This window comes from Elephas maximus, chromosome 6 (genome assembly GCF_024166365.1).
Source record: "Elephas maximus indicus isolate mEleMax1 chromosome 6, mEleMax1 primary haplotype, whole genome shotgun sequence".
In the NCBI taxonomy this organism is placed as follows: Eukaryota; Metazoa; Chordata; class Mammalia; order Proboscidea; family Elephantidae; genus Elephas; species Elephas maximus.
The window spans coordinates 141,103,901-141,130,961 of record NC_064824.1 but is presented as its reverse complement, the minus strand read 5'-3'; the positions used below and the strand labels follow the sequence as shown (position 1 = coordinate 141,130,961).

The following is a 27,061-nucleotide window of genomic DNA, read 5'->3' as shown; positions in this document are numbered from 1 at the left end:
CCTGTTAGCTGCGCAGGATCAGGCGTCAGGAGTCCAGATCACGAAGGAGGCCTGCGTTCCTGGCTAGCATCACTGTTAACACATAAAAGATGCCCAGCCCTCTTACCATTCCGGGTTCCCTCTCCTTTCACTTCTCCATCTGAGATGTGTCTGCCACCACTTGCCAGCACCCTGTCCTGGTCGAGTGGTTCTGTCATTGAGTTGGGGTCTTAGAAGGAGACCTTTTTACAGAACTTTACCGAGGTTCCTCCCCTCTCCTGTGACACAGTGGTCATTGATTTCCGGGACATGGCTTCCTTGTGTCCCTGCTGCCTATTGTCCCTTGGGTGCCCCCCCCCAGTGTGCTCATCGCTGGCAGCAGCCCACTGGCGGTGACTCACCGGGCGCAGTTCCATATGGGGTTGGACAAAGAGTGGTAATGAACTTGAAAGCTGTTGTTGACTAACCCTTTGAAAAGGTAGGGAGGAACAATTTAGCTAGCGTCAGATTGTTCTGGGTTTTTTCCTGTGTATGCCCTTTCGATTTGCATACAAAATGTGTTGTTATTTCGAAACCAGCACCCACAGGGGGGCCAAGAAAAGTGCTAAGAACCTCTAGTGCCTCCCAACGACTTCCTAGGCTCATATGGACATAATTGCCTTGAGCCACCCCTGCATCAGGACAGGAGCCCCTCTGGTCAGCAGGGCCACCTCCGGCTTGCCTTCAGCCCCCAGAGTCCACTCAGGTGTGAGAAGACCAGAATGCCAGGTGGCAGAGCTGCGGTGTTGCCTCTTATCTGCCATCACTGGCTGCTGGGGCACAGGCCTCCTGTAGCGAGGGAAAGGGTTTTGCTGACCTTTTGTCCCACAGAACCATGTACAAGTGGTAAACCACCTACACCGACGGTTTGCCAAAGAAAAACCGCAGGCGGGTAGAAAGCATAAAGAAGGGAAACATGAAGCTTCTCGGTTCACAGGAAGTGGCTCATGGGAACAGGTGTGCGTTTTAAAGCAGGATTCACATTCAAGCAAGATTGTCTCCTGTTGATAAAGATGTTTTACTTAAAAGTTCAGGGCAAAGAGGGGTGTGGTAAAGCAGGCCTCCTCGTAGGGAACTAGTGGAACGTCAGGTGCTCAGACCTTTCTAGAAAGCAGCCCTGGGAACAGTGTGTGCAGGACACCTCAAAGTGTTCATGCCTTCTTTGTGCGTGTTGTTGTTGGGTGCCGTCCAGTCCATTCCAACTCATAGCGACTGTCTTAGTCATTTAGGGCTGCTATAACAGACATTCTTTTGTTTTTTTGGTTTGTTTATTATAACAGACATACCATAAGTGGGTGGCTTTAACAAAGAGAAGTTTATTCTGTCACAGTAAAGTAGGCTAAAAGTCCAAATTCAGGGTGTCAGCTCCAGGTGAAGGTTTTCTCTGCCTGCCTTCTCACCTATCTTCCCCCAGACTCAGAGCTTCTCTGCATAGGAACCCCAGGTCCAAAGGACACGCTCTGCTCCTGCCACTGCTTTCTTGGTGGTATGAGGTCACCCAGTCTCTCTGCTCCCTTCTCTCTTTTATATCTCAAGAGATTGCCTCAGGACACAATCCAATCCTGTAGGCTGAGTCCTGCCTCACCAACACAACTGCTTCCCATCCTCCCTCATTAACATCATAGATCCAGGATTTACAACATATAGAAAAATCACACAATACTGGGAAACATGGCCCAGCCAAATTGATACACACATTTTTGGGGGGACATAATTCAATACATGACAGCGACCCTATGCACAACAGAAGGAAACTACCCGGTCCTGGGCCATGCCCACAATCATTGTTATGCTTGAGCCCATCGTTGCAGCCACTGTGTCAGTTCATCTCATTGAGGGTCTTCCTCTTTTTCCCTGATGCTCTACTTTACCAAGCATGATGTCCTTCTAAAGGGACTGATCCCTCCTGATAACATGTCCAAAGTATGTGAGACCTAGCCTTGCTATACTTGCTTCTAAGGTGCATTCTGGTTGCACTTCTTCCAAGACAGATTTGTTTGTTCTTATGGCAGTCCATGGTAGATTCAATATTCTTCACCAACACTACAGTTCAAAGGCATCTATTCTTCTTCAGTCTTTTTATTCATTGTCCAGCTTTCACATGCATGTGAGGCAATTGAAAACATCGTGGCTTGGGTCAAGCGCACCTTAGTCCTCAAGGTGACATCTTTGCTTTTCAACACTTTAAAGAGGTCTTTTGCATTAGATTTGCCCAGTGTAATACATGGTTTGATTTCTTGATGTGTCTGTCAATCTGTTCTACTGTGGGGGCTTGTGTGTTGCTGTGACGCTGGAAGCTATGCCGCTGGTATTCAAATACCAGCAGGGTCACCCATGGTGGACAGGGTTCAGCGGAGCTTTCAAACTAAGACTAGGAAGAAGGACCCAGCACTCTACGTTGGAAAAGAATTAGCCAGTGAAAACCTTATGAATAGCAGCGGGACATTGTCTGATACAGTGCTGAAAGATGAGCCCCTCAGGTTGGAAGGCACTCAGAATGCGACTGGGAAAGAGCAGCCTCCTCAAAGTAGAATTGACCTTAATGATGTGGATGAAGTCAAGCTTCCGGGACCTTCATTTGCTGACGTGGCTTGACTCAAAATGAGAACAGCTACAAACATCCATTAGTAATCAGAACCTGGAATGTACCAAGAATGAATCTAGGAAAATCAGAAATCGTCAAAAATGAAATGGAACACATAAACTTCAATATCCTAGGCATCAGTGAGCTGAAATGGACTGGTATTGGTCATTCTGAATCGGACGATCATATGGTCTACTATGCCGTGAATGACAGCTTGAAGAGGAATGGTGCTGCATGCATCATCAAAAGGAACATTTCAAGTTCTACCTTGAAGTACAGCACTGTCAGTGATGGGGTAATATCCATATGCTTACAAGGAAGACCAGTTAATATGACTATTATTCAAATTTACACACCAACCACTAAAGCCAAAGATGAAGAAATTGATGATCTTTATGAGCTTCTGCAGTCTGAAATTGATTGAACATACAATCAGGATGCATTGATAATTACCAGCGATTGGAACGCGAGAGTTGGAAACGAAGAAAGATCGGTAGTTGGAAAATATGGTCTTGGTGATAGAAACAATGCTGGAGATCGCATGATTGAATTTTGCAAGACCAACGACTTATTCATTGCAAATACTTTTTTCACGAACTTAAATGATGACTATACATATGGACCTTGCCAGATGGAATACACAGGAATCAGAACGCCAACATCTATGCAAAGAGACGATGGAAAAGCTCAATATTATCAGTCAGAACAAGGGCTGACTTCGGATCAGACAATCAATTACTCATATGCAAGTTCAAGTTGAAAGTGAAGACAATTAGAACAAGTTTACAAGAGCCAAAGTACAACCTTGAGTATATCCCACCTGAATTTAGAGACCATCTCAAGAATAGATTTGACACATTGGACACTGTCTTAGTCACCTAGTGCTGCTATAACAGAAGTACCACAGATGGATGTCTTTAACAAAGAGAAATTTATTCTCTCATAGTCTAGTAGGTGACAAGTTCAAATTCAGGGTGTTAGTTCCAGGGGACGGCTTTCTTTCTCTGTCGTTCTAGAGGAAGGTCCTTGTCATCAATCTTCTTCTGGTTGAGGAGCTCCTCAAGTGCAGGGATCCCAGCTCTAAAAGATGCTCTCTGCACCCGGTGCTTTCTTGGTGATATGAGGTCCCCGTGTGTCTCTGCTCATTTCTCTCTTTTATATTTCAAAAGAGATTGGCTTAAGACACAATCTAATCTTGTAGATCTCATCAGTATAACTGCCGATAATCCATCTTATCACATCACAGTGATAGGATTTACAAGACAAGGAAATCACATCAGATGACAAAATGGCAAACAATCGTGCAGGCATACAAGGGAATCATGACCTAGCCAAGTTGACAGATAGTTTGGGGGGACACAATTCAATCCATGACAAACACTAATGACCGAAGACTGGACGAGTGGTGAAATGACATCAAGGACATTATACATGAAGAAAACGAGGTCATTAAAAAGACAGAAGAGAAAGAAAAAACCTAAACGGGTGCCAGAAGAGACTCTGAAACTTGCTCTTGAACGTCGTGTAGCTAAATCAAAAGGAAGAAGTGATGAAGTAAAAGAGCTGGACAGAATATTTCAAAGGGCAGCTCGAAAAGATAAAGTAATTATGATGACGTGCAAAGACTTGGAGATAGAAAACCAAAAGGGAAGAACGTTCAGCATTTCTCAAACTGAAAGAACTGAAGAAAAAATTAAAGTCTCGAGTTGCAATAGTGAAGGATTCTATGGGGAAACTATTAAATGATGCAGGAAGCATCAAAAGAAGATGGAAGGAGTACGCAGAGTCATTATACCAAAAAGAACTAGTTTGACATTCAGCCATTTCGGGAGGTTGTTTATGATTAGGAATTGATGGTACTGAAGGAAGAAGTCCAAGCTGCTCTGAAGGCATTGGTGAAAATCAAGGCTCCAGGAATCGATCGAATATCAATTGAGATGTTTCAACAAACAGATGCAGGGCTGGAAGTACTACTCACTTGTCTATGCCAAGAAATTTGGAAGACAGCTACCTGGCCAACCAGCTGGAAGAGATCCATAATTATGCCTATTCCTAAGAAAGGTGATCCAACAGAATGCAGAAATTATCAAAGAAGATCATTAATATCACACGCAAGCAAAATTTTGCTGAAGATCATTCAAAAGCAGCTGCAGCAGTATATCGACAGGGAGCTGCCAGAAATTCAGGCCGGATTCAGAAGAGGATGTGGAACCAGGGATATCATTGCTGATGTCAGATGCATCCTGGCTGAAAGCAGAGAATACCAGAAGGATGTTTACCTGTGTGTTATTGACTATGCAAAGGCATTCGACTGTGTGGATCATAACAAATTATGGATAACACTGCGAAGAATGGGAATTCCGGAACACTTAATTGTGCTCATGAGAAACCTGTACATAGATCAAGAGGCAGTTGTTCGGACAGAACGAGGGGATACTGACTGGTTTAAAGTCAGGAAAAGTGTGCGTCAGGGTTGTATCCTTTTACCATACCTCTTCAATCTGTATGCTGAGGAAATAATCCGAGAAGCTGGACTATATGAAGAAAAACGGGGCATCAGGATTGGAGGAAGACTCATTAACAACCTGTGTTATGCAGATGGTACAACCTTCCTTACTGGAAGTGAAGAGGACTTGAAGCACTTACTAATGAAGATCAAAGACCAGTATGGATTACACCTCAGCATAAAGAAAACAAAATCCTCACAACTGGACCGATAAGCAACATAATGATAAATGGAGAAAAGATAGAGGTTGTCAAGGATTTTGTTTTACTTGGATCCACAATCTTTGTGCACAAGCTCGTGCTTTAAAGAGACCCTGAAAACATTTGAGACCCTAAGGATCATTTTTTCCCCAGAAACCTTAGTTTCTGTGATTGTGAGTGCACAGCCACCTTGGTGGTCTTTTGGAACATGCTGGAGACCGCGAGCACGGTCTCGTCTTCCTCTGCATGGCGTGTTGCCCATTCAGGCCACCTGCGTGCTGTTCAGATGAGAAGGAGCCTTTCTTGGCCTGGCCCTTCTGAGCAGCAGCTGTCTTGTGGCCCCACTTGGGAAGGGCGGGCTTGTTCTTTGAGACCTATCGCACCAGCCTCCTGATACTTACTGGACGGGCCTGATTTTCAACAGAAAAAAAAAAAACAAAGCAGTTACAGTCAAGTTGATTCCCACTCATTGTAACCCCGTGTGTACAGAGTAGAACTGCTTTTATTTTTGCAAGACTATGACCTTTTGGAAGTAGATGGCCAGACCTTTTTTTCCAGGCATCTCTGGATGAGTTCATCAGCCATTCAGCTAGTAGTTGAGCACTTAACCGTTTGTACCTCCCAGGGGCTCCTTATCAATTGACAATTCCCTCCAAATTACGGTCTAATGAACCTAAAGCCAGTCACCTGGACACTAACCATTGAGCTGGAAGCTGAGCCCGCGCTAAGCTGGCCAGGCCCTTGCTGAGCTGGCTAGGCCCTCACTGAGCAGACCGGGCCCTTGCTGAGCTGGCTGGGCCCTCACTGAGCAGACCGGGCCCTTGCTGAGCTGGCTGGGCCCTCGGCTTCTAGGAGAAGGAGCCTGGTACCAGCAGGTGGAGTTCATTGTCACCTCCTTGGTTACTGAACCGCCCTTCTCTCCTCCTCTCTTCTCCCTCTTCCCCCTCTGCTGTTTTCCTCCATATTATCTTCAGACTGGTATCTTTCAGGCCTGGGCGCGCTGCCCCTCCACGCCCAGTCCCTGGTCGGTGCAGACCGGGTGTCCCCGTCGGTGCACAAGCTGCGGCAGCACCGCCCGCTGGGGCGCACGCAGTCAGCACCGCTGCCCCAGAACGCCCAGGCCCTGCAGCACCTGGTCATCCAGCAACAGCACCAGCAGTTCCTGGAGAAGCACAAGCAGCAGTTCCAGCAACAGCAGCTGCACGTGAGCAAGGTGGGCTGCAGGGGCAGGGCTCTGCACGTGAGCAGGGTGGGCTGCAGGGGCAGGGCTCTGCACGTGAGCAGGGTGGGCTGCAGGGGCAGGGCTCTGCACGTGAGCAGGGTGGGCTGCAGGGGCAGGGCTCTGCACGTGAGCAGGGTGGGCTGCAGGGGCAGGGCTCTGCACGTGAGCAAGGTGGGCTGCAGGGGCAGGGCTCTGCACGTGAGCAGGGTGGGCTGCAGGGGCAGGGCTCTGCACGTGAGCAGGGTGGGCTGCAGGAGCAGGGCTCTACATGTGAGCCAGGTGGGGCTGTAGGGGCAGGGCTCTGCACGTGAGCCAGGTGGGGCTGTAGGGGCAGGGCTCTGCACGTGAGCAAGGTGGGCTGTAGGAGCAGGGCTCTGCACGTGAGCAGGGTGGGCTGCAGGGGCAGGGCTCTGCACGTGAGCAAGGTGGGCTGCAGGGGCAGGGCTCTGCACGTGAGCAGGGTGGGGCTGTAGGGGCAGGGCTCTGCACGTGAGCAAGGTGGGGTGCAGGGGCAGGGCTCTGCATGTGAGCAGGGTGGGCTGCAGGAGCAGGGCTCTACATGTGAGCCAGGTGGGGCTGTAGGGGCAGGGCTCTGCACGTGAGCCAGGTGGGGCTGCAGGAGCAGGGCTCTGCATGTGAGCAAGGTGGGCTGTAGGGGCAGGGCTCTGCATGTGAGCAAGGTGGGGTGCAGGGGCAGGGCTCTGCACGTGAGCAAGGTGGGGTGCAGGGGCAGGGCTCTGCACGTGAGCAGGGTGGGGCTGTAGGGGCAGGGCTCTGCACGTGAGCAAGGTGGGGTGCAGGGGCAGGGCTCTGCATGTGAGCAGGGTGGGCTGTAGGGGCAGGGCTCTGCATGTGAGCAAGGTGGGGCTGCAGGAGCAGGGCTCTGCATGTGAGCAGGGTGGGCTGCAGGGGCAGGGCTCTGCATGTGAGCCAGGTGGGGCTGCAGGAGCAGGGCTCTGCACCTGAGCAAGGTGGGGCTGTAGGGGCAGGGCTCTGCATGTGAGCAGGGTGGGCTGCAGGGGCAGGGCTCTGCACATGAGCCAGGTGGGGCTGCAGGGGCAGGGCTCTGCACGTGAGCCAGGTGGGGCTGCAGGGGCAGGGCTCTGCACGTGGGCCAGGTGGAGCTGCAGGCGGCATGAACTTTGGCACCTGCAGGTGGCATGTCTACAGCTCCTTTGCTCAGCATGGCCTGTTATGTCATTGAGGGGCCAGGAGACTTAACAGAGGAGAGACGGTGGGTGCACATTTTAGCACAAGCTACTTGGATTGGGGAGTGAGATGTGTCTGTGGGCTCATACTCAAAGCGTACATCCCTGCGGGAGTGGTGCCTGGGTCAGTCCCTGCTCACTGGCCAGATGTGTAAGTCCAGTTGGAAAGCATCACACACGTGAAGCATTTGTGCCAGGGCGTGGTACAATCCATTTGGTCAGCACAGCTGTCTTTGGTTTCGTAAGGGCATTTAAGCAAACCCAGACAGGACGTACCCAGCTTTACAATGGCAGGGGGCCCGAAAAGCACATTTCCAAGTCACTTTGGAGCTGGCATCACGCTTGCCCATGGGAATGACTTCCTCAGAAGTGGTTTGGGGCCTGGCTAGCCTGCAAGGTCTGCATGCCCCCAAGGGTCATGGACACCCCTTAGATAGGTTCACTTGGCCAGCCCTCAGGGTCCGCATGCTCCCAGGGGTCACAGATGCCCTGAGATAAGTCCCTTTTCAGGAGGAAGTGAGCAGCAAGAAAGGTCCGTATTGCAACGCTGGCTGTTAAAACAGGATATTGGTGATCTTAAATAACGTTTTTTTTTTTTCAAACACTGGTATTGGAAATAGAGCACCTTTAACTAAAAGAGGATGAAACGAGCCACATTGGAAAACAGTGTGCTGGGCCCTCAAAAGCTTAAACAGAGTTACCATGAACCATTGCCACCGAGTCGACTCCAACTTACAACAACCCACGTGTGTCAGAGTAGAACTGTGCTCCACCGGGTTTTCAGGGGCTAGTTTTCCAAAAGTAGGTCACCAGGCCTTTCTTCCAAGACACGTTACCATGTGACCCAGCAATTCCATTCCTGGGTGTTTACCCAAGAGTAAAGAAAACAAATGTCTACACAGAACCTTGGACGTGGGTGTTCACAGCAGCATTAATCGCGACAGCCCAGAGGTAGAAACAGCCCAAATGTCCATCAGCAGAGTAACAGAATGTGGTCTGTCCACCCGGTGGAACATCACTCAGCCATAAAAAGGCATAAAGTTCTGATACGTGCTCAACACGCATGGGCCTCGAAGACGTGGTGCCGGGTGAAATAGGTCAGCCACGCAAGTCCACGTATCGTACAGCCCCACTGTGTACAGTGTCTGGGATAGGCAGATCGGTGCGGACAGGAGGCAGGTTAGTGGTTGCCAGAGGCTGGGGAGGGAAAGTGAGCATGACTGCTAACGGGCACGTGGTTCCCTTGGGGGGCGATGAAGTGTCCTAAAGTTAGGCGGCGGTGGTGGTGGTTGTGCGACTCCATGAATGCGTTCAGGGCTGCCGAATTGTGGACTTTCAAAGTGGAATTCTGTGGTATGTGAATTACAAGCTGATTTACAAAACCAGGGAACGAGGTGGTAGAAGGCATCTTTGGGGTGCTTTCCTGAAGGGCGCTCGGAGAAGCTTTGGCAGGGGCGGAAACAGGCGAGCTGTGTCTCGGCCCCCTCTTCTGCACGTGGAAGCCCATATCACTGCTTGGCCTCCTTTCCGTCCTCATCCCCTGCCTGCTTGTCAGACATGGCGGCCCTTTTGTGATTTCCCCGAGGAGTGGAAGGGCTGAGAGAAGGACTCGGGAGGCAGAGATGTGCCTGGCATCCGTGGACAAGCTTGGGAAGGGCCTGCGGGTGAAGTTCTCCTCCAGTGCTGAGGGGAGTGGTGGGGACGGAAGCCCACCCTGACCGGGCTGCCCCCACATACCAGGCCTGCTCACCTCTCCGAAGCCCCACGAGGCCGATTCCCCAAGAGCTAGGTGATGCGGGGGGCAGCTCCCGGCCTCACTCCTCCAGTCTCTGTCACACCTAGTCTAACGGCACCCTCAAGAAGTGCCTCCCGAGCCCCCAATCGGAGCTGTGGCCCAGGCCCCTCTCCCCTCCTCCCTGCTGTCTGCCATCAGCCATGTCGTCCTCACAGCTCAGCTGTGTCATCTGACTCCAATTTCGGCCTTATGCATAGATGTGCCTGGCCAAAGCAGGTGCCCCGTGTATGTGCACGTGCTCGTGTGTGTTTGCATGTGCATGTGTGCGTGCGTGCATGTACATGTGTGTGGAAGCGTGTTGTTTGAAACCTCGGCGCCTCTCCTGTGCTGCTCCCCTGAACGTGGCACAGCACCACGTGGTGCTCCATACCCAGCCTGCACCTGAGTGGCCAGGGCCCCAGACCTCGCCCAGCGCAGGCCAGGGCCCCCCATAGGCAGACAGCGGGGAGCAGTGTTAGGAATGGAAGGTCTGCCCAAGCAAGCCCCTTGTCTGCACCGGAAGGCGCATCCTTGCCGTGGGCCAGGCAGGAGCCATCGCATGTCTGTACTCCCAAGAGTCAAGAGCTTCCACATCGTGTTCACAGCACCAACTCCAGCTCACTCCCTGCAGGGTGTCACTCTGAGCGACAAGGAGCAGCATCTGGAGGCAGGGAGCCCTGTTCACGTGTGGCACATTCTTGAGAAGCGGTTTGGAAACTGAGTAGTCTCCCTGGATTTTGTGACTTGATTGATTTACACCAGCAGACGACAGCTGATTGAAGTGTTGTGCAGTGTTCTCCTGGGTGCTCAGGAAGACAGTGATCCCAGCTCTTACCATCCAGCACCAACATGCCTGTCCTGTGATGAGCAATATTCTCTTGGGTGCTCAGGAAGACGGTGATCCCAGCTCTTACATCCAGCACCAACATGCCTGTCCTGTGATGAGCGATATTCTTCTGGGTGCTCAGGGAGACAGTGATCCCAACTCTTACATCCAGCACCATCGTGTCTGCCCGTGATGAGCTGTGCTCTCCTAGGTACTCAGGAAGACTGCGATCCCACGTCAGACCAAGGCAGCAGCAACATGTCTGCCCTGTGACACCAATGTGAGAGTGCCCTTAGAGTGCGAGGATTCCTGTCCCATTCTGCCCACCTGCCCAGTGGGCATCGGTGCTGCAGCCGTCATGCACGGCCACTGCTCAGCTGAGCTCTGCCACCAAGAGGCAGTTGTTCAAAGACAGAGACTGCCCTCCCTGGTTGTGGGTGGCCAACAGCCCAGGGGGCCACCAGTTCAGCTGAGAAATCTCTGAGGCAGATGAGATTTCCCCAGGTGTGTGTAGCCTGCATTGTTGGTGTCGTGCCTTGCGTGCAGGGGTCTTTAATAAAGGTCTGCAGTAAAGAAAACTTTCTAGAGAATGCGTGCTGTCAGGGGCTAGCGGCACTTCAAAAACTCAGGCAGCAAAACTCAGCCTGTGTGTTTGCTGGGTGATGGGGTCTGGTTTGTGTAAAGTGGGAAACGCGCTGAGGTAGGAGCTTTTCTCTGTTACCAGCAAGTGTTTGAAGGCGTTTTCCACAACTAGGGGCCTTGTCGTGGAAGTCAGCTCCTGCTGTGAGTTCTGGACACCACACCCCAACTTGAATCCTGCAGAGCGGACTTCCCATAACCGATACCCCCAACTCTGAGAGATGTAGGCTCTGTGTTTGGGTGGTCGCATTACAAGCACACCCAGTGGTCTCTGGATCTGGGAAGTTTACCTGCTCCGTGTTGGCCCTGGACTCCAGCCAGCTTTTAAAGAATTGTCGTTCCAAGCATGGAAGTGCATTTGTTTTTATTTAATAGACAAAAGGGGGCTACTGCTGCCCAAAAGGCTGCAGGAAGACAGAGGGCTGGCATGCCCAGCCAAGAGAGGGAGAGGGCAGAAGGCTGGCCTCCCCTTGCAGGGCAGCCGATTGCACAGGCCTCTGCATCACTGCTGAGCCAGGACAGCCCTGCTGTGCTTCTCAGGGCGGGGGGTCTGATATGGGCAGGCCTCCTGGGATGCCCTCTGACGGGGCCTGAAGAGGCTGCAGGCCACCCCGCGGAGCCACCATGTGTCTCAGGGTGAAAGTGCAGCCCAGGGAGTCCTTGTCCCAGAGCTCCAGGACAGCAAGGGCAGGCCTGGGTAGGGCTGGGCAGTCAGGGCCTTCAGAAGTCTTTGCTGTGGCCAGTGCTTTGGCTCACAGAAGCCTGGAACGTCACAACTTATCCAGAGGGGCCTGGAGGCCCTGCTGCTCAAGTCCCCCGTTTTCTGAGGAGCTGAGGTGGCAGGGCGGGCTGACCCCACATTCCCACTCAGCCTGCGCACGGACTGCCCTTGGGCCCTCACAGTGGAGCTGCTGGCAGCCCAGAGTGCCCCACCTGCCCACCACCCCCTCAGAGGACCTCAGACCCCAGACCTACTCCAGCCAGGCCCTGCCATTAGGCTGCAGGAAGGGACATGGCTGCTTCCAGGAGGCTCTGTGAGAGAGTAGGGGTTGGGGGTGGATACCACACTCTCCCCACTAGACCAGGAAGAGGAATAGGCGTGCCTCGTACCAAGGGAGAAGGTGCCGTGGGCAGTTAGAGAGGAAAATAGCCTTAGAAGCTCTTAAACATCCAGCCCCAAATCCCTGCATCACTCGTGGAAAGGAGAACACACACCTTGGGTAACCTAACAGCGCAGACGGGGGTGGTCCCTTTCCAACAGGGAAATTGCAAACACCACCTTAACCGATATCACCTGAATGGAGCAGATCCTCCTCGTGCCCCCGACCACACCCAAATGAGGGGGCACAGTGTTGCCTGCTGGTGTTCCTGCCCCAAAGGCTTCACCCAACTTGCGTCATCAGGATAATCACTTCTTTAAGTAGAAGGACAGTTTACAAAATCGCAGAGATCAACCTTGTGAAAGACCAAAAAAAAAAAGCCCTGGTAATGTAGAGCGCTGGAGAGACAGAGCGACCAAACACAACATGTGAGCCGCAGTTGGCCTCTGAACTGAGTGCTGGAACAGTGGACAGTTACCAAATCTGTCCAAGGGAGCTCCCAGGTGTGGCCAGTGCCTAGGGTGGCGGGGGAATGGGGAGGATGCCCTTGTTCTTGAGAGAACTGTGTGCTGGCACGTGGGGCGTGGTGGCCACCACAGCGAAGAGAAGGAATTGCAGCCACACTGTTTTTGCTCCCCTCTCTGAATGACAAGGTGAAGGATGTGTAGGCCTCTCTTGTACTATCTTGATGTTCTCCGTGGGTCTGAGGTTTGGAGGAAAATACGGACTGGGCATCTTGACCACTTAGCACGCTTCCCTTGGCTGCCATCGCCCTTTTTGTTTTTTAACTCTTTCCTCATACATTAATATTCTTAATTTTGTTGTAACCCAGTTTCCTCAGCCCTGGAGAACCAAGGCCCAGCTGTTCTGCTGCAAGCAAGCCTGTCCCTCTGCTGCTCAGTCATGTGCCCTTCCTGGCTTCCACCCAGAGAAGCGGCAGGTGTTCTGTCTCCACTGTGGGACTGCTGCCCCGGACACCTTTATTCACTTCAGGGCTGAGAGGCCTGGTGGGCAGTCCACGTTGAGCTGAGACGTGGCTCATGGTCCACATTGAGCTGAGATGTGGCTGGTGGTCCACATTGAGTTGAGATGCCTGGAGGGCAGTCCATATTAAGTCAAGATGCCTGGCTGGCAGTCCACATTGAGTCAAGATGTGGCTGGTGGTCCACATTGAGTTGAGATGCGTGGAGGGTGGTCCACATTGAGTCAAGATGCATGGAGGGCAGTCCACATTAAGTCAAGATGCCTGGCTGGCGGTCCACATTTGAGTCAAGATGTGCCTGGTGGTCCACATTGAGCCGAGATGCCTGGAGGGGGGTCCACATTGAGTCGAGATGTAGCAGGTGGTCCACATTGAGTTGAGATGTGTGGAGGGTGGTCCACATTGAGTCAAGATGCATGGAGGGCAGTCCACATTAAGTCAAGACGCCTGGCTGGCGGTCCACATTGAGTCAAGATGTGGCTGGTGGTCCACAATGAGTCGAGATGCCTGGAGTGGGGTCCACATTGAGTCAAGATGTAGCAGGTGGTCCACATTGAGTTGAGATGCTTGGAGGGCAGTCCACATTGAGTCAAGATGCATAGAGGGCAGTCCAAATTAAGTCAAGATGCTTGGCTGGCGGTCCACATTTGAGTCAAGATGTGGCTGGTGGTCCACATTGAGTCGAGGTGCCTGGACGGGGGTCCACATTGAGTCAAGATGTGGCTGTGGTCCATGTTGAACCGAGACGCCTGGAGGGAGCTCCACACTGCGTCGAGATGTGGCTCGTGGTCCATGTTGAGCTGAGATGCAGCAGGTGGTCAGGTGGCAGGTCTGGAAATCAAGAGAGAGGTCACAGAACTGGGGAGTTGTCAGTGCCCTGAATCCTCAGAAGGGGGCAGATTGGCAAGAGCGAAATGAGCCAAGAGGCAACCAGAACACACCCAGGGGATGTGAAAGGGGACTGATGGGGTGGTCAGAGGCGGGAGGAGGCAGGAACGTGGGCTCAGAGCAGCCAGAAGAGGCCCTTAGATCATTACCTTGTCAGATGCAAGAGGCCAGGGAGGAAGGACGACTGGCAGCATCTGTGGGCGCAGCACCACACTGGGCATAGCTGGAGGGTCAGAAGCTGAGGAGTGACAGGGAGATGTGGGGATGGGTTGGCACCAGCCCCCCCTTCACGCCCACTTCCCCGTACAGACTTGTTAGAACACCTGTGACCTGTGTCGTACTTTTCTGTGCCTGGTGCACAGTCGGTGCCTAATAAATGCATGCCATATGCAGTCTGTCTCCTTCCCTGCCTAGATCCCCTGACACCGACCCCTCAGCACCGTGGACAGCGCCAGCAGCCTAACATGGGTGAATGATGGGAGCTGGCTGGCGTTACCAGGTGCCGTTGAGTTGATTCTGACTCTGGCGCCTCAATGTGTGTCAGAGTAGAACTGTGATCCACAGGCTTTTCAGTGGCTGATTTTTTTTGGAAATAGATCACCAGGCCTTCCTTCTGAAGTGCCTCTGGGTGGACTCGAACCTCCAACCTCCAGATAGCAGCTGAGTGTGTGGACCGTTTGTACCACTTAGTGTAGGATGAAAGCATCTCCCAGAGCCACCCATTGTCGGTTTCTGAAACACGGAAGCCGACGCGCCGGTGGTCCTGGGTCTCCCCGCCCATCGCTGTCCCCTCCGTGTCATTGCAGATCATCTCCAAGCCGAGCGAGCCAACCCGGCAGCCCGAGAGCCACCCCGAGGAGACAGAGGAGGAGCTCCGGGAGCACCAGGCCTTGCTGGAGGAGCCCTGCCTGGACCGGCTGCCAGGCCAGAAGGGGGTGCACACGCTGGCCGGCGTGCAGGTGAAGCAGGAGCCCGTGGAGAGCGACGAGGAGGAGGCAGAGGCTGCGCGGGAGGCCGAGCCAGGTCAGCGCCAGGCCACCGAGCAGGAGCTGCTCTTCAGACAGGTAGGCAGAGGGCAGCACCCCCGGTGGTCCCTTAATCCGAGGGCGCCTCTCTGGGAGGCATGGCGGCCCATGTGGTTTACATTCCCTTTTCCCCAGCCGTGCCCTGTAGCACTTGGTGCATGTGTACCTGCTTTCCAGTCAAATGCAGACTCCCGGGTGGTTTTCCTTCAGATCCATAGACTGTGCATAAAACAGAGTCCACACAATGACGAGATTCAGCATGACTGCTAAAGGCGGGGGTGGGGGTTGATTTATTCATTGATCAGGAGGGGAGGCAGGGTGGGCCAGCCTTATAGATCCAGTGCAACAGTGGTATAGGGCACTGGGAGCTGACACACAGCGATTTATTAATGTATGGTGAAAAATAAAAAATCACCAAGCCCACAGCAACGCGTAGGACAGCTGGCCAGGGAGCAGAACCCTATACAAGAAGTCACAGGGGCATCAGGGAGGCCGTTTGTCACCTGTTACACAGGAAACCAGAGCCAGGGGTGCTGGCGGGTACCATCTGATGCTCCTGCAGCAGGGCCAGCTCCAGCAGGTGCTACGTCTGGGGCACAGGCCCTGCCCGTCCCCTCCTTTGCCACTGGGCTTCCCCTCAGCTACCCTGCTGTCAACACACCTGGGCCGCAGGGCCAAATGACGTCACAGCTTCTGTCTCTCGGAAGATGGCTCGCCTTGAATTTCTGGGGCCACTTTATTGGCACCCCCGCACTAAAACCACCAGTCTGCAAAGTCTTGTAGACCCGACACTAAATGGAAATGTCATGACAGTAGGAGAGCCACGTCCCCTCTGCAGCCCCCAGAACCTGGCTCCACGGGCCTCTCATCCCCACGTCCATGGGAGGGCCTAGAAGCAGCTGGAGGAGGCAAACCTCTTAACTGCACCTGAGACCCAGTGTGCTGTCATCCCACCGACAGGAAATGGGAAAACGCTCGTGTTAGCACAGCATCCTGTAGGTGACAGAAGGAGCAACATTTTTTTAGGAAAATGAGCCTTGTGTTCCAAGCATGAGACAATTGTTAGAATCACTTATTTTCTGTACTCTTTTGAGAATAATAAACAGACACAGTTCCTTATCAGGGAAACTTGAGGTCCATTTAGCATCTGCAGAAGTAAACATAAGATGAGATACCCAATTTTTAGGAAGTTATGCGTACCAGGGGAGAGTTGCGTGTGAGTGTTTAGGGTTTTATTAAAGCCGGATGAGAGCCCCTCGGGTTTGCAATAGCCGTATTATTCTCCCAGTTGCTGTCAAGTTGGTTCTGATTCGCGACGACCCCACGTGTGTCAGAGTAGAACTGTGCTCCGTAGGGTTTCCACTGGCTGATTTTTCAGATGACCGGGCCTTTCTTCCCAGCTGCCTCTGGGTTTACTCTCACTGCCAACCTTTCAGTTAGCAGCCAAGCAAATTAACTATTCACACCACCCAGGGGCTCCTGAGTTAGGGGCAGGCTCTGTCAATGAAGCACGGGCAGGAAACCCCCAGAGAAGGGAGACCTTTCCTCCTGACCAGACTCTTCTGGAAGGAGGTGGCTTCAGGGTCCCCTCTCATGCAGTTCCCCTGGTTTCCTCCAGTGTCATGAGGGCTCTCTCCCTCTTTGCTCCTTTCTGGCCCTGCTTCCTAAAGGTAGGAAGACCAGGTACCTGGACAGAGTGGCCTGTCCCTACCTGGGCTCAGAGCTGAGGTCCTGTCCCCCCCTGGGCTGAGAGAGCTGAGGTCCTGTTAGCCCCTGGGCTGAGAGAGCTAAGGTCCTGTCCCCACCCAGGCTCAGAGCTGAAGTCCCCTCAGGAGCTGGGGCTGCTGACCTAGTCCTCCACAATGAACTGTGCCCATTACACTGAGTTGGAACTGGAGGTAGAACCCCCTGGTGGGGGAGCTCTGCTTTCTTCTCCCCCTTGGGCCTGTGAAGTCGGACATGGCCATCTCAGCGAGGTTCTCAGGAAGAAGCTTCTGTTGTTCTCTGAGAGGAGAGCTGGGCAGGCTACCTGCAGGGGCTGTATTCCACCTCTCAGGACACCCACCTCAGCCACCAAAACCCACCCCAGAGTCCCATCGGCTTTGTCGCTCAGTGATTCAGCCAGGCTCCCGGCCTCACCGAGTAGCCCCAACCCCTCCCCTGTCACCCTCACAGTGCTGGGGGAGACCCCAGCCCGGCCCTCATCAGTCCCTCATGGGCAGTGGTCCAGGATGCGGGCAGAGGGTGATTAATTAGCACGACCCTCAGCTGCAGCACGGAGCACAGCCCTCCACAGCTCCTCTCCGCTAGTGTGGCCCTTTGCAGCTTCAGAGGGTGCTAGCGCCCCACCGCACCCAGCCTGGGATTTTCAGCTTTTAAACTTCCCATTTTGGTCCTTGGAGTGTTACTCTCTCACAGAAGCCAGTTCTTCACATAGGAACCACTTCTGTGAAAAGTATTTTTATGATAGTATTTGTTTATCGTATTCATCCCTCTTTTTGCTCAGGTAAATCTTGTTGAAAAAATAGCCAAATTGGGGTCCTGGGATGGTCCCTCTGGATCCCCACCCCTACCCAGCAAACCCCCGCCTCCTCAAAGGGCCATCCACCCCTCTGGCCTCCGTGACCCTAGTTGCTGCCCGGCTCTAGTCCCAGAGATTGCCCAGTCCCAGAAGTGGCCCCAGCCCCAGAAGTGGCTGTGGCCCTGGCCCTGAGGTGGCCCTGGCCCTGAGGTGGCCCTGGCCCTGAGGTGGCCCTGGCCCTGAGGTGGCCCTATCCCTGAGGTGACCTTGTCCCAGAGGTGGCCCAGTGTTAGAACCTGAGTGGCACGTGTCGACTTCTGTAGAGCTCATCCTCTCCTGGCCCAAGCACGTGCAATAAGAACAGGCCAGAGAGGGAGCAGTTTGCAAGTGAAACAAAGTTAGCATTCCTGCTTCTAAGATATGCTTTCCCACTCACATGTCTGGCAGCAGATGAAGTACAGCTGTTGGTCAAGAGCATCCAGGAGAGCCTGATGGGTGGCCACAGGGCCACATGGTGTCTCTGCGTGCAGCCCCGTGAGCCCGGGTCCCCTTGCATGCCCAGTGCTCTCAGCCCACCAGGCTGGCTTCGGCCTAACTTCCCATGTGCTGGCTCCCAGCCATTGGTGGACTGTCCCCTCCCCACCTTCCCCCCACTGCCCTGCCCTCTGCCAGGAACACCCTCCACCACCCCCCCCCCCCCATTACCAGCTAGGACTGCTCCTCCATGCTCCACTCCTCCTCAGAGATGCCCCAGCTGGATCTGGCCCTCCTGAACTCTGACTGGGCCCTTTCCACGTTGACATTAGGAAGCCTGTCACCCAAGTCTTCACTGAGAGTCCGTCTTCCCACTAGAATGTAGGTTCCCTGAAGGCACGGGCTGTGTGCCTGTTCTCTGCTTGGACCCCTTCAAAGCCTGGCATGGGGGGCGAGCATTTCCCACATCACTGCACACCCTGGAGACCTGTGCCCTGGGCACATGGAGGTGCAGGACAGGCCGCCTGCCAGCTGGAGGCTCCTTCTGACCCTCTAGTGGCCCTGCCTCAGCTGGCTGTCCAGGAGGTATGGGGGCAGCCTCCTGTGCACTCAGGGATGGATGGATGGATGGATGATGGGTGGACGGACGGACGGACAGACGGACGGGTGGGTAGATGGATGATGGGTAGATGATGGATATAAGTGTGGGCAGATGGATGGGTGGATGGATGGGTGGGTGGACGGACGGACGGACGGATGGATGATAGGTGGGTGGATGGACGGGTGAGTGGATGGATAGATGGGTAGATGGGTGAGTGGGTTGGTAGGTAGATGGGTGGGTAGGTAGGTGAGTGGATGGTTGAGTGGATGGATGGATGGATAGATGGGTGGGTGGGTGGATGGGTAGATGATGGGTAGAAGTGTGGGCAGATGGATGTGTGGGTAAATGGGTGAGTGGGTTGGTGGATGGATGATTTGCAAGAAAAGGATACAGATAACCCTTAATCCTCGAGGTGTGAAATGACACTGATGCAGCAGAGCGCCTCTTTCAGTTCTTCCCCCCCCCCCCCACCCCCAGCAAGCCCTCCTCCTGGAGCAGCAGAGGATCCACCAGCTTAGGAACTACCAGGCGTCCATGGAGGCCGCTGGCATCCCTGTGTCCTTCGGTGGCCACCGGCCCCTGTCCCGGGCGCAGTCCTCCCCGGCGTCTGCCACCTTCCCCATGTCTGTGCAGGAGCCCCCCGCCAAGCCGCGCTTCACGACAGGTAGTGCACTGCCTCTTGCTGGGCATGGGGGGTGTGGGTGGGCCTTGTGGGGGGCACGGGTCAGGGGTGCAGATGGGCCTTGTGGGGGCTGTGGATTTCCCTGTCCAGCTTCACTGCGGCAGCCTTGTGGGCCTTGTCTCTCACTTGGGGTGGTGGAGGGCTGTGGGCTCTGCGAGCCTGTGTTCATGCAGAGGGAAGGGTCAGGCGAGCGGGTCCCAGTGCTGCAGGAGGGGCCGGCGACCCTGGGGCAGCCCTCGGCAATGTTGCGCTGGGCAGCTCCCTCCCACCACCCACTCACAGAAGCCCACCTCCTCCCCGAGACCCCAGGCCCCTCCAGAGCATAGTCTCCACACCGCCAGCACGCTGCCCTCTGCTGACGAGCATCAGGGCCCTGTGCTGGCACTAGCACTGTTGGTACTCCTCTCCATGCTGATCAGATGAGCAGGTGTGCGCCCTCACCTTGCGTGCTACCTGGGGGGCCTCTAGACAGGAACTGGGTCTTGCCTTCCCTTTGACCCTCAGAGGGCCTGGATGGTTCCTGGTTTACCAGCTCAGCTTGAGTGGGCTGACCTGTGACCAGAGAGACTGGGATGTTTGCAGGACCAGCCTCTGGTCTCCGAATGTTGGCCATCCTCTGCAGCATGGAGTCCCAGTGTCCTGCCTGCCTCCTCCACGTGCTCCCAGGGCCCCCTGCACGGCCCTGCTGCCACCGCCCTTGTGGTAGGCTCAGGTTGCGAAGGGGAGCATCGGGCTGGCCCACCCTCACCCCTTCACCTGTGCCATGCTGACCATGAAGGGCTCCGCGACTCTGTGATTCCTCAGAATGGTCAGTGGGACAGCGGTTACATGCCTGCACAAGCCCCACCACGGCCCTGCACTGACCCTCCGTGTGCCTGCAGGCCTCGTGTACGACACGCTGATGTTGAAGCACCAGTGCACCTGCGGGAACACCAACAGCCATCCCGAGCACGCCGGCCGCATCCAGAGCATCTGGTCACGTCTGCAGGAGACCGGCCTCCGCAGCCAGTGTGAGGTAAGGAGGGTGGGTGAGGGTGGAGGCCCCCACAGCCAGTGTGAGGTAAGGTGCCCCCTGCGGGTGGTTGGAGACTGCTGGGCGCCTGCTGGGAAGAAGGGTGTGGGGATGAGGGCTATGAGAGGTGGCCGGTTCCCTAAAGGCTGCACCGTGTCCGCATGCTACTCCCTGGCTGCTTCTGCAGCCCTTCCAGCCCCTCCCCGCAGAACGGCCCCTGTCCTATCCCCTCTCACTGCCTGGCGCCCAGTCAGGCTGCCTCTGGACCTTCAGCAATGGTGGGATTTGGAGACCCATGGGGAGAATTGGACCATGGCTCCTGGGCTGTGCTGGCTTTTTATTGGATACCCTGTTACTTCAACGTTTCAAAACCTTCTCGGAGAGCGTGAGCAGAGGCCTCAGCGTGGACGTTCTTTCTCAAGGTGGAAGCTGCCCTGTTGGGGTTGAATTGTGGGCTGTGGTTTCAGTTTGGTTTGAATTTGGTTCACTCTGCTCTGAGCTCATTTGAGAAGATTCTGGAGACCATGTGCCCAGCTGGTCTTCCGTCCCATGGCTGTCTGGCCACAGTAATAACCACGGTTGCTTGCAAACAACAAGATTCCACCTCTGCCTAACCAGGGCTGAGGATCCACTCTGCTCTGAACATGGCTGGGGGCTCATCTGGAGCAGGATTTTGCTGTGAGGGCAGAAAAAGTCAGCAGAATGACACTCTGAGGTTTCTCTGTCCTCCCCATGGGGCTGGGGACCATGTTCTGTGGGTGCCCTGGGGCCTGGGGACCACTAGGGATCCCAAGGCCTCGGGAGGGGGGAGCGTCCATGCTGGTGTTGGGCCAGCCCCAGACCCCGCTGATACAGTATGGAGAGAGGAGGCCAGTACCGGCCCTGGGAGCCTGTGCCATAGGGGGGGCTCAGTCTCCCCGTCTGTAGAGGGCTGACGGTGGCCGCCTCCCGGGAGCGCTCTGGGACCATGGTGTCCACCTCAAGGCCAACATGTGGGGGCCCTTCTGAACCCCTCCCCTCTCCCACATTGTCTCCCAAAACCAGAGACAGGGCGATGGGCTCTGCTGTCAGAGCGGCCAGGGGCCCGTACCATCCTCAGACAGCTGCCTCACAGCTGGGATGTCGTGGGCTGCTGCGGCAGGGGGGCAGGTATGGAGGGTGACCAGGCTCTGTGCTGCAGGGCTCCAGGAGCCACTCAGAAACTCCCTGGGCATCTCCCTGCTTGGACTTTAGAAGCTAGGAGCCCCATCAGCCCGTTTACGGTCGTCCGCTTCCTTCACCGTCATGTTCTTGGGAATAGTTTTTGGAGGGGAAGGCACACAGCCTGGTCCAGGACTCTCCTGAGTGCACTCCCACAAAGGGCTCCTGGGCAGGTCGGGTGGGGAAGCTCCCAGAAACCGGCCTAGGGCTCCAGTCGGAGCTGGATTCACCACTGGGGGGCAGCATCATCCTGGCAGAAGCCTGAGCCTCAGTAAGCCTTCCCTGTTCCTCCTCCTCCTCCTCCTTCCCCGGGCACCTCCAGGGGGCTCTGGAGCCCGGGAGCAAAAGCGTCCCTGTTCTGAGCTGCCCTTCCTCCTGTTCCCACCCCGGGCACTGTCCCCGGCACCACCCTGGGAAGCCCTGAGCGTGCCCAGTGGACATCACGTGCCCAGCCCCAGCGTGTTCGAGGCTGGCCCTACGGGCGGGGCTGCAGGTCTCCTCCTGGGTTCAGGATTCCATGGCCTCTCACAGGATCCACGATGCCCCCAGGCGGAGCCTAGTGGGGTTTCCTCTGGCAGACAGGCGTGGCTATCAGGAAAGGGGGGCTGGGATGGGGAGAGGTCAGACGCACCAGGAAGGTCAAAGCTACCTCAGCTATGTCCTCCTGCTGTGAGTTTGTAGGCACGAGGAGCTGCCCGCATGCATTTCGTTCCAGGAATTCAAGGGAGACTGAGATAGTTAGGAGATGGCCTCCGGGGAAGGGCAGGCAGCATGACACTTGGACAAGTCTAAGTGGTCTAATGTCCCCAACGTCATCAGTTCAGCCCTGTGTCTTCCGCTCTCACTTTGCATATTCCTAAGGGTGGGTTTCTTACACTTTTGCCTGGTGCCCCATTGTCACTATGATTTCATCAGTTCCTCCTTTGGTCTGACTCAGACTCTCATCCTGCACTTTGGCCTTTAAGTGGGAGAGCCCACGTAGCCTCCAGGGCCATGCTCGCCCTCCACCTCAAGCCCACATTGTTCACCTGTCCCTCCTGACCCCATGTGGCCCCTGAGCTACCCAGCACTGCCGGAGAGTCCCAGGACATACATACAGGCCCCACACAGACATCCTGCTTGCCCTTTAGCCCTCTCCCCACAAGGGAAGTAGTCCCCTCTCAGCCTCCTTTCCCAGAGCAGAGGGCATCACAACGGCTCCCTGTCCCTACCCTCCCAATTCCACAAGTGGGCACTTGTGTATGACAAGTCCCTGACCACAGAGCGCCTCTCAGGAAAGACACATGTCCAGTGTCCCCAGGCTTGCATGGCCTGAGGCCAGCCCCAGGGCAGGATGCCAGTAGCACACTGCAGAGTATCTTGTCCCATGCTTCCTTGACAGGTGTGAAAGCCGAGCTCAGTGGAGGCTGGTGGTGGGGAGAGGGTGCCAGCTGCACCGCAGTCTCTGGTCCTGCCCAGAGGGCACTCAAGGACCCCCACCTGTCATCTCTGGTCCCACCCCGGAGCGCACTCAAGGACCCCCACCTGTCATCTCTGGTCCCACCCCGGAGCGCACTCAAGGACCCCCACCTGTCATCTCTGGTCCCACCCCAGAGGGCACTCAAGGACCCCCACCTGTCATCTCTGGTCCCACCCCGGAGCGCACTCAAGGACCCCCACCTGTCATCTCTGGTCCCACCCCGGAGCGCACTCAAGGACCCCCACCTGTCATCTCTGGTCCCACCCCAGAGCGCACTCAAGGACCCGCGCCTCTGGTCTCTGGTTCCACCCCAGAGTGCACGCAAGGTCCCCCACCTCTGCTCCCACCCCAGCATGCACACAACCACCCCCAGGGCACAAGGGCCTCCATTCTCAGGAATCCACGTTCACGTCCACTGCTAGCTTCGTCTCATGTCCTGGCTACTGTCCCTTAAAAGGCTAAACAAGTATCGTTCAAGAAAAGATTTGTAGTTTCTGTGAATTTCTGGGGCAGGTCTGAGCAGGTCGTAGGAGTCAGGCCAGGAGGAGTCCTCAGAGCAGAGCATGCTGTGGTAGGGCCCAGGGGGCCGCCTGAGGCCGTCCGAGGTGTCCTGCCCACAGATCCGCAGGGAGGAGCACTGTCCGAGCATGGCCACACTCGGGGCAGAAGTTCTAGGTCCCTAACGTGCAACTGGAAGAGAGGGAAACAGCTCACACTGCCTTTGGCCAGTCATCTGTTGTAGGACCCGACCCGGCCATTGGAAAGGAGAATGACCGTCTGGGATGAGGTCCTGTGTGACGGAGGAGGGGAAGGTGTGGAAGGTTGGAGCTACCTTTTCTGATGTCCCTCAGAGCCACTGAAGTCTAAACTCTAAAATGCTTTTGAAGTATTGCTCCGGGTAGTGTCTGATTGTTATTTTGAGACAGCCAACGAGCTTGCACGTGTTGACAACTGAGGCCAGGTTTCTCTCGGGCGGGGGCTCGGGAAGGAGTCATGTCACCGGCAGGTGTGTGACAGCCCATTCTGTCCCTACAGTGCATCCGTGGCCGCAAGGCCACGCTGGAGGAGCTGCAGACGGTGCACTCAGAGGCCCACGCGCTGCTTTATGGCACCAATCCCCTCAACCGCCAGAAACTGGACAGTAAGAAACTTCTAGGTATTTCAAGGCCTTCCCCGCTTCTGGGTGTGGAGTCGCCAACGCTATGCTGGGAGCACTGTGTCTCCACCTGTGCACTCGAGGCCCCTCAGGGGCGGTGACAAGAGGCCAGCCCGGCCCTCAGCTCCCTGTGGCCGCTACAGCTGTGTGCACGCTCCAGGCTCTGCGCAGGCCAGCATGGGCTGGGGGGCCTTCCACCTGGTTCCCACGTCCTGTCGTGGGGTGAGGGGGGAAGAGGAGACCTCAGAATCCACATTAGCCACCCCCAGTCTCTGACAGCATCTGTGTCAGGGTGTTGGGGGCATGTGCTGAGAACCCCTGGTGTAAAGTACTCCATTTGGGGCACTTGGGCCCCCGGCCCAGCGCCTAGCCTGTCTGCCACCTGCTGGGGCTCTTCATTGAGCTTTAAGGCACGTGGGGGCACAGCAAGAGAGAGCTATGATGGTCACTGCAGGTGAGGAGCCCCATGCTCCCCGGGGACCACCCCTCTGTCTCTGGCTCCTCGGAGTGGGCTTTTGCAGGCTCTGGAACTTCCCCACCAGGGCATCTCCTGCCCAGAACCAGCTCTGCTGAGGCGGGCAGGTTCCTGGGGGCAAGGACACAGGGCTCCTGGGAGTAGGGCCAGCTCCTCAGGGTAGGGACACAGGGCTCCGGGGGCACAGACACAGGGCTCTTGGGGGCGGGGGACACAGGCTCCTGGGGGCACAGACACAGGGTCCTGGGGCACAGACACAGGGTTCTGGGGACACAGGCTTCTGGGGCACAGATACAGGCTCCTGGGGGCACAGGCACAGGGTCCTGGGGCACAGGCACAGGGTCCTGGGGGCACAGACACAGGGCTCCTGGAGACAGGGACACAGGCTTCTGGGGCACAGATACAGGCTCCTGGGGGCACAGACACGGCCTTCTGTAGCCACAGACACAGGTCTCCTGGGGGCACAGACACAGGGTCCTGGGGCACAGACACAGGCTCCTGGGGGCACAGACACAGGGTCCTGGGGGCGCAGATACAGGCTCCTGGGGGCACAGATACAGGCTCCTGGGGGCACAGACAACGGCCTTCTATGGCCACAGACACAGGTCTCCTGGGGGCACAGACACAGGGTCCTGGGGGCATAGACACAGGGTCTGGGGGCAGGGACACAGGCTCCTGGGAGCAAGGCCAACTCCTTGGGGTGGGCTGGCTCCTCAGGGCGGGATACAGGTTCCTGGGGGCGGGGCAGGCTCCTGGGGGTATGTGCCACCCCCACGGGGCACAGGCACAGGGTGAGGTGTCTTCCTATGGCTCTTCCTTCCTGGGATAATCTCAGATCAGCCTTGATCCTAAGGTCACTGCTTTTGCTGGCTCTTTCCTAAGCACCAGCCAGCGGGAGCAGAGAGGGTTTCGGAAATCACCACACTACAGCTGCCCCGTGACAGCGGGGACAGCATGGGCATCCTGTCTCCTGTCAAAGCATGCAGAAATTATAACAGGTCTCTGCACCAGGCCCTGTGCCAGGCGGGGACACGGCCACATGTGGGTCCTGCCATCAAGCTTTGGCATCCTTGCCTCCTCCCGGCTCCACTGGAGCCCCTGGGCACCCCCCCAGCTATGAGCAAGGTGGAGAGGCCCAGAACCCTGGGACCTCTTCAGAATGTTCCTATCCATGTCATGTCAGGGGTTGGACTGGGCCAGCACCCACATTCCACACAGCTCACACTGCTCCAGGTACGGGGCGGGCCAGAATGGAGGCTTTTTCCTCAGTAGACCCCAGAGCTGGCTGAGTGTAGCAACCCACCTCAAGTCTGCATCTCAGACGGAAAGAGGCTCACCGTGAGGCCCCCCCAGCTCACTCTCCACGAGACCCCACACACCTGGGGACTTAGGCCCGCCTTAGCAGGTTCCTTAGTCCAACTTGGACCACATTAAGAAGTTAAGTTTTTTTGCATATAGCATAAAAGCGTGTGGATTCAGTTAAAAGAAGAGAGGAAGTCACAGTTTAAACACCTGATCAGAGTTAGGTTAGCACCATCTGAGACGATCACGAGCACATACCGTGTCTGAGATGTGAATGCTGATGGCAGTATAGTTGTGTGGTGAGGACAGCCTTCAGAAACCTGAACACAGGCCTCGTGGTGAGAAGGGAATACAGTAGCTGTCCTTGTAGTGACACGAACAGGTTTTAAGCACAGGCCTAGCGGAAAAGAAAAAGGAAATAGAATGATTTATATCAGTAATGTAAACACACACACACAAAACAAAGTACACTCAGCCAACGAAATAAACACAAACCAACGTCAGGTGCGAAGTACGGGAGAGGAAGTCAGCTCTGAGGAGCACCCTGGCTGTGCTTCTTCAAGACAGACCTGTTCCTTCTTCTAGGAGTCCACGGTGTATGCAGTATGCTTCCCCGACACCGTGGTTCAGAATGATCCTCAGTCTTCCTCATTCCTTGTCCAGCTTTCGCATGCATATGGGGCAGGTGAAAATATCATGGCTTGGGTCAGACGTACCTTAGTCTTCAAGGTGACATCTTTGCTTTTTAACACTTAAGAGCTCTTTAGCAGCATATCTGCCCAATGCAATATGTCCTTTGATTTCTTGACTGCTGCTCCCATGAATGTTGATTTTGGGTACAAGTAATATGAAGTCCTTGATAACTTAAGTTTTTTCTCCGTTTATCATGATGTTGCTAATTGGTCAGTTATGAGGATTTTCGTTTTCTTTACGTTGAGGTGTAATCTATACTGAAGGCTGTAGTCTTTCATCTTCGTCAGTAAGTGCTTCGAGTCCTCTTTACTTTCAGCAAGCAAGGTTGTGTCATCTGCATATCACAGGTGGTTAATGAGCCGTCCTCCAGTCCTGATGCCTTGTTCTTCTTCGTATAGTCCAGCTTCTTGGATTATTTGCTCAGCATGCAGATTGAATAGGTATGGGGAAAGGATACAATTCTGACACATACCTTTCCTGACTTTAACGATTGCCTCTTGGTCTAAGGACAGGT

The 27,061-nt window shown here is 55.1% G+C and overlaps 1 protein-coding gene across 19 annotated transcripts in view; it reads left to right on the top strand.

The window, feature by feature from the left end:
* The window catches only part of HDAC4 (histone deacetylase 4), a 338,424-nt gene that overhangs the window by 262,923 nt on the left and 48,440 nt on the right, over nucleotides 1–27,061 (top strand). For 15 of the 19 annotated variants that reach the window (XR_007518011.1, XM_049888576.1, XM_049888584.1 and 12 more), the window contains 5 exons: nucleotides 6,283–6,521; nucleotides 14,754–15,011; nucleotides 19,046–19,232; nucleotides 20,132–20,265; nucleotides 23,957–24,077. Coding sequence is in view for 18 of the 19 variants with exons in the window: in XM_049888576.1 (XP_049744533.1) it covers nucleotides 6,283–6,521; nucleotides 14,754–15,011; nucleotides 19,046–19,232; nucleotides 20,132–20,265; nucleotides 23,957–24,077 (939 nt within the window). In the remaining variant the exon portion in view is untranslated. The remainder of the gene's footprint in view (nucleotides 1–6,282; nucleotides 6,522–14,753; nucleotides 15,012–19,045; nucleotides 19,233–20,131; nucleotides 20,266–23,956; nucleotides 24,078–27,061) is intronic. The other 4 variants (XM_049888578.1, XM_049888579.1, XM_049888577.1 and 1 more) reach the window with 3 other exon arrangements.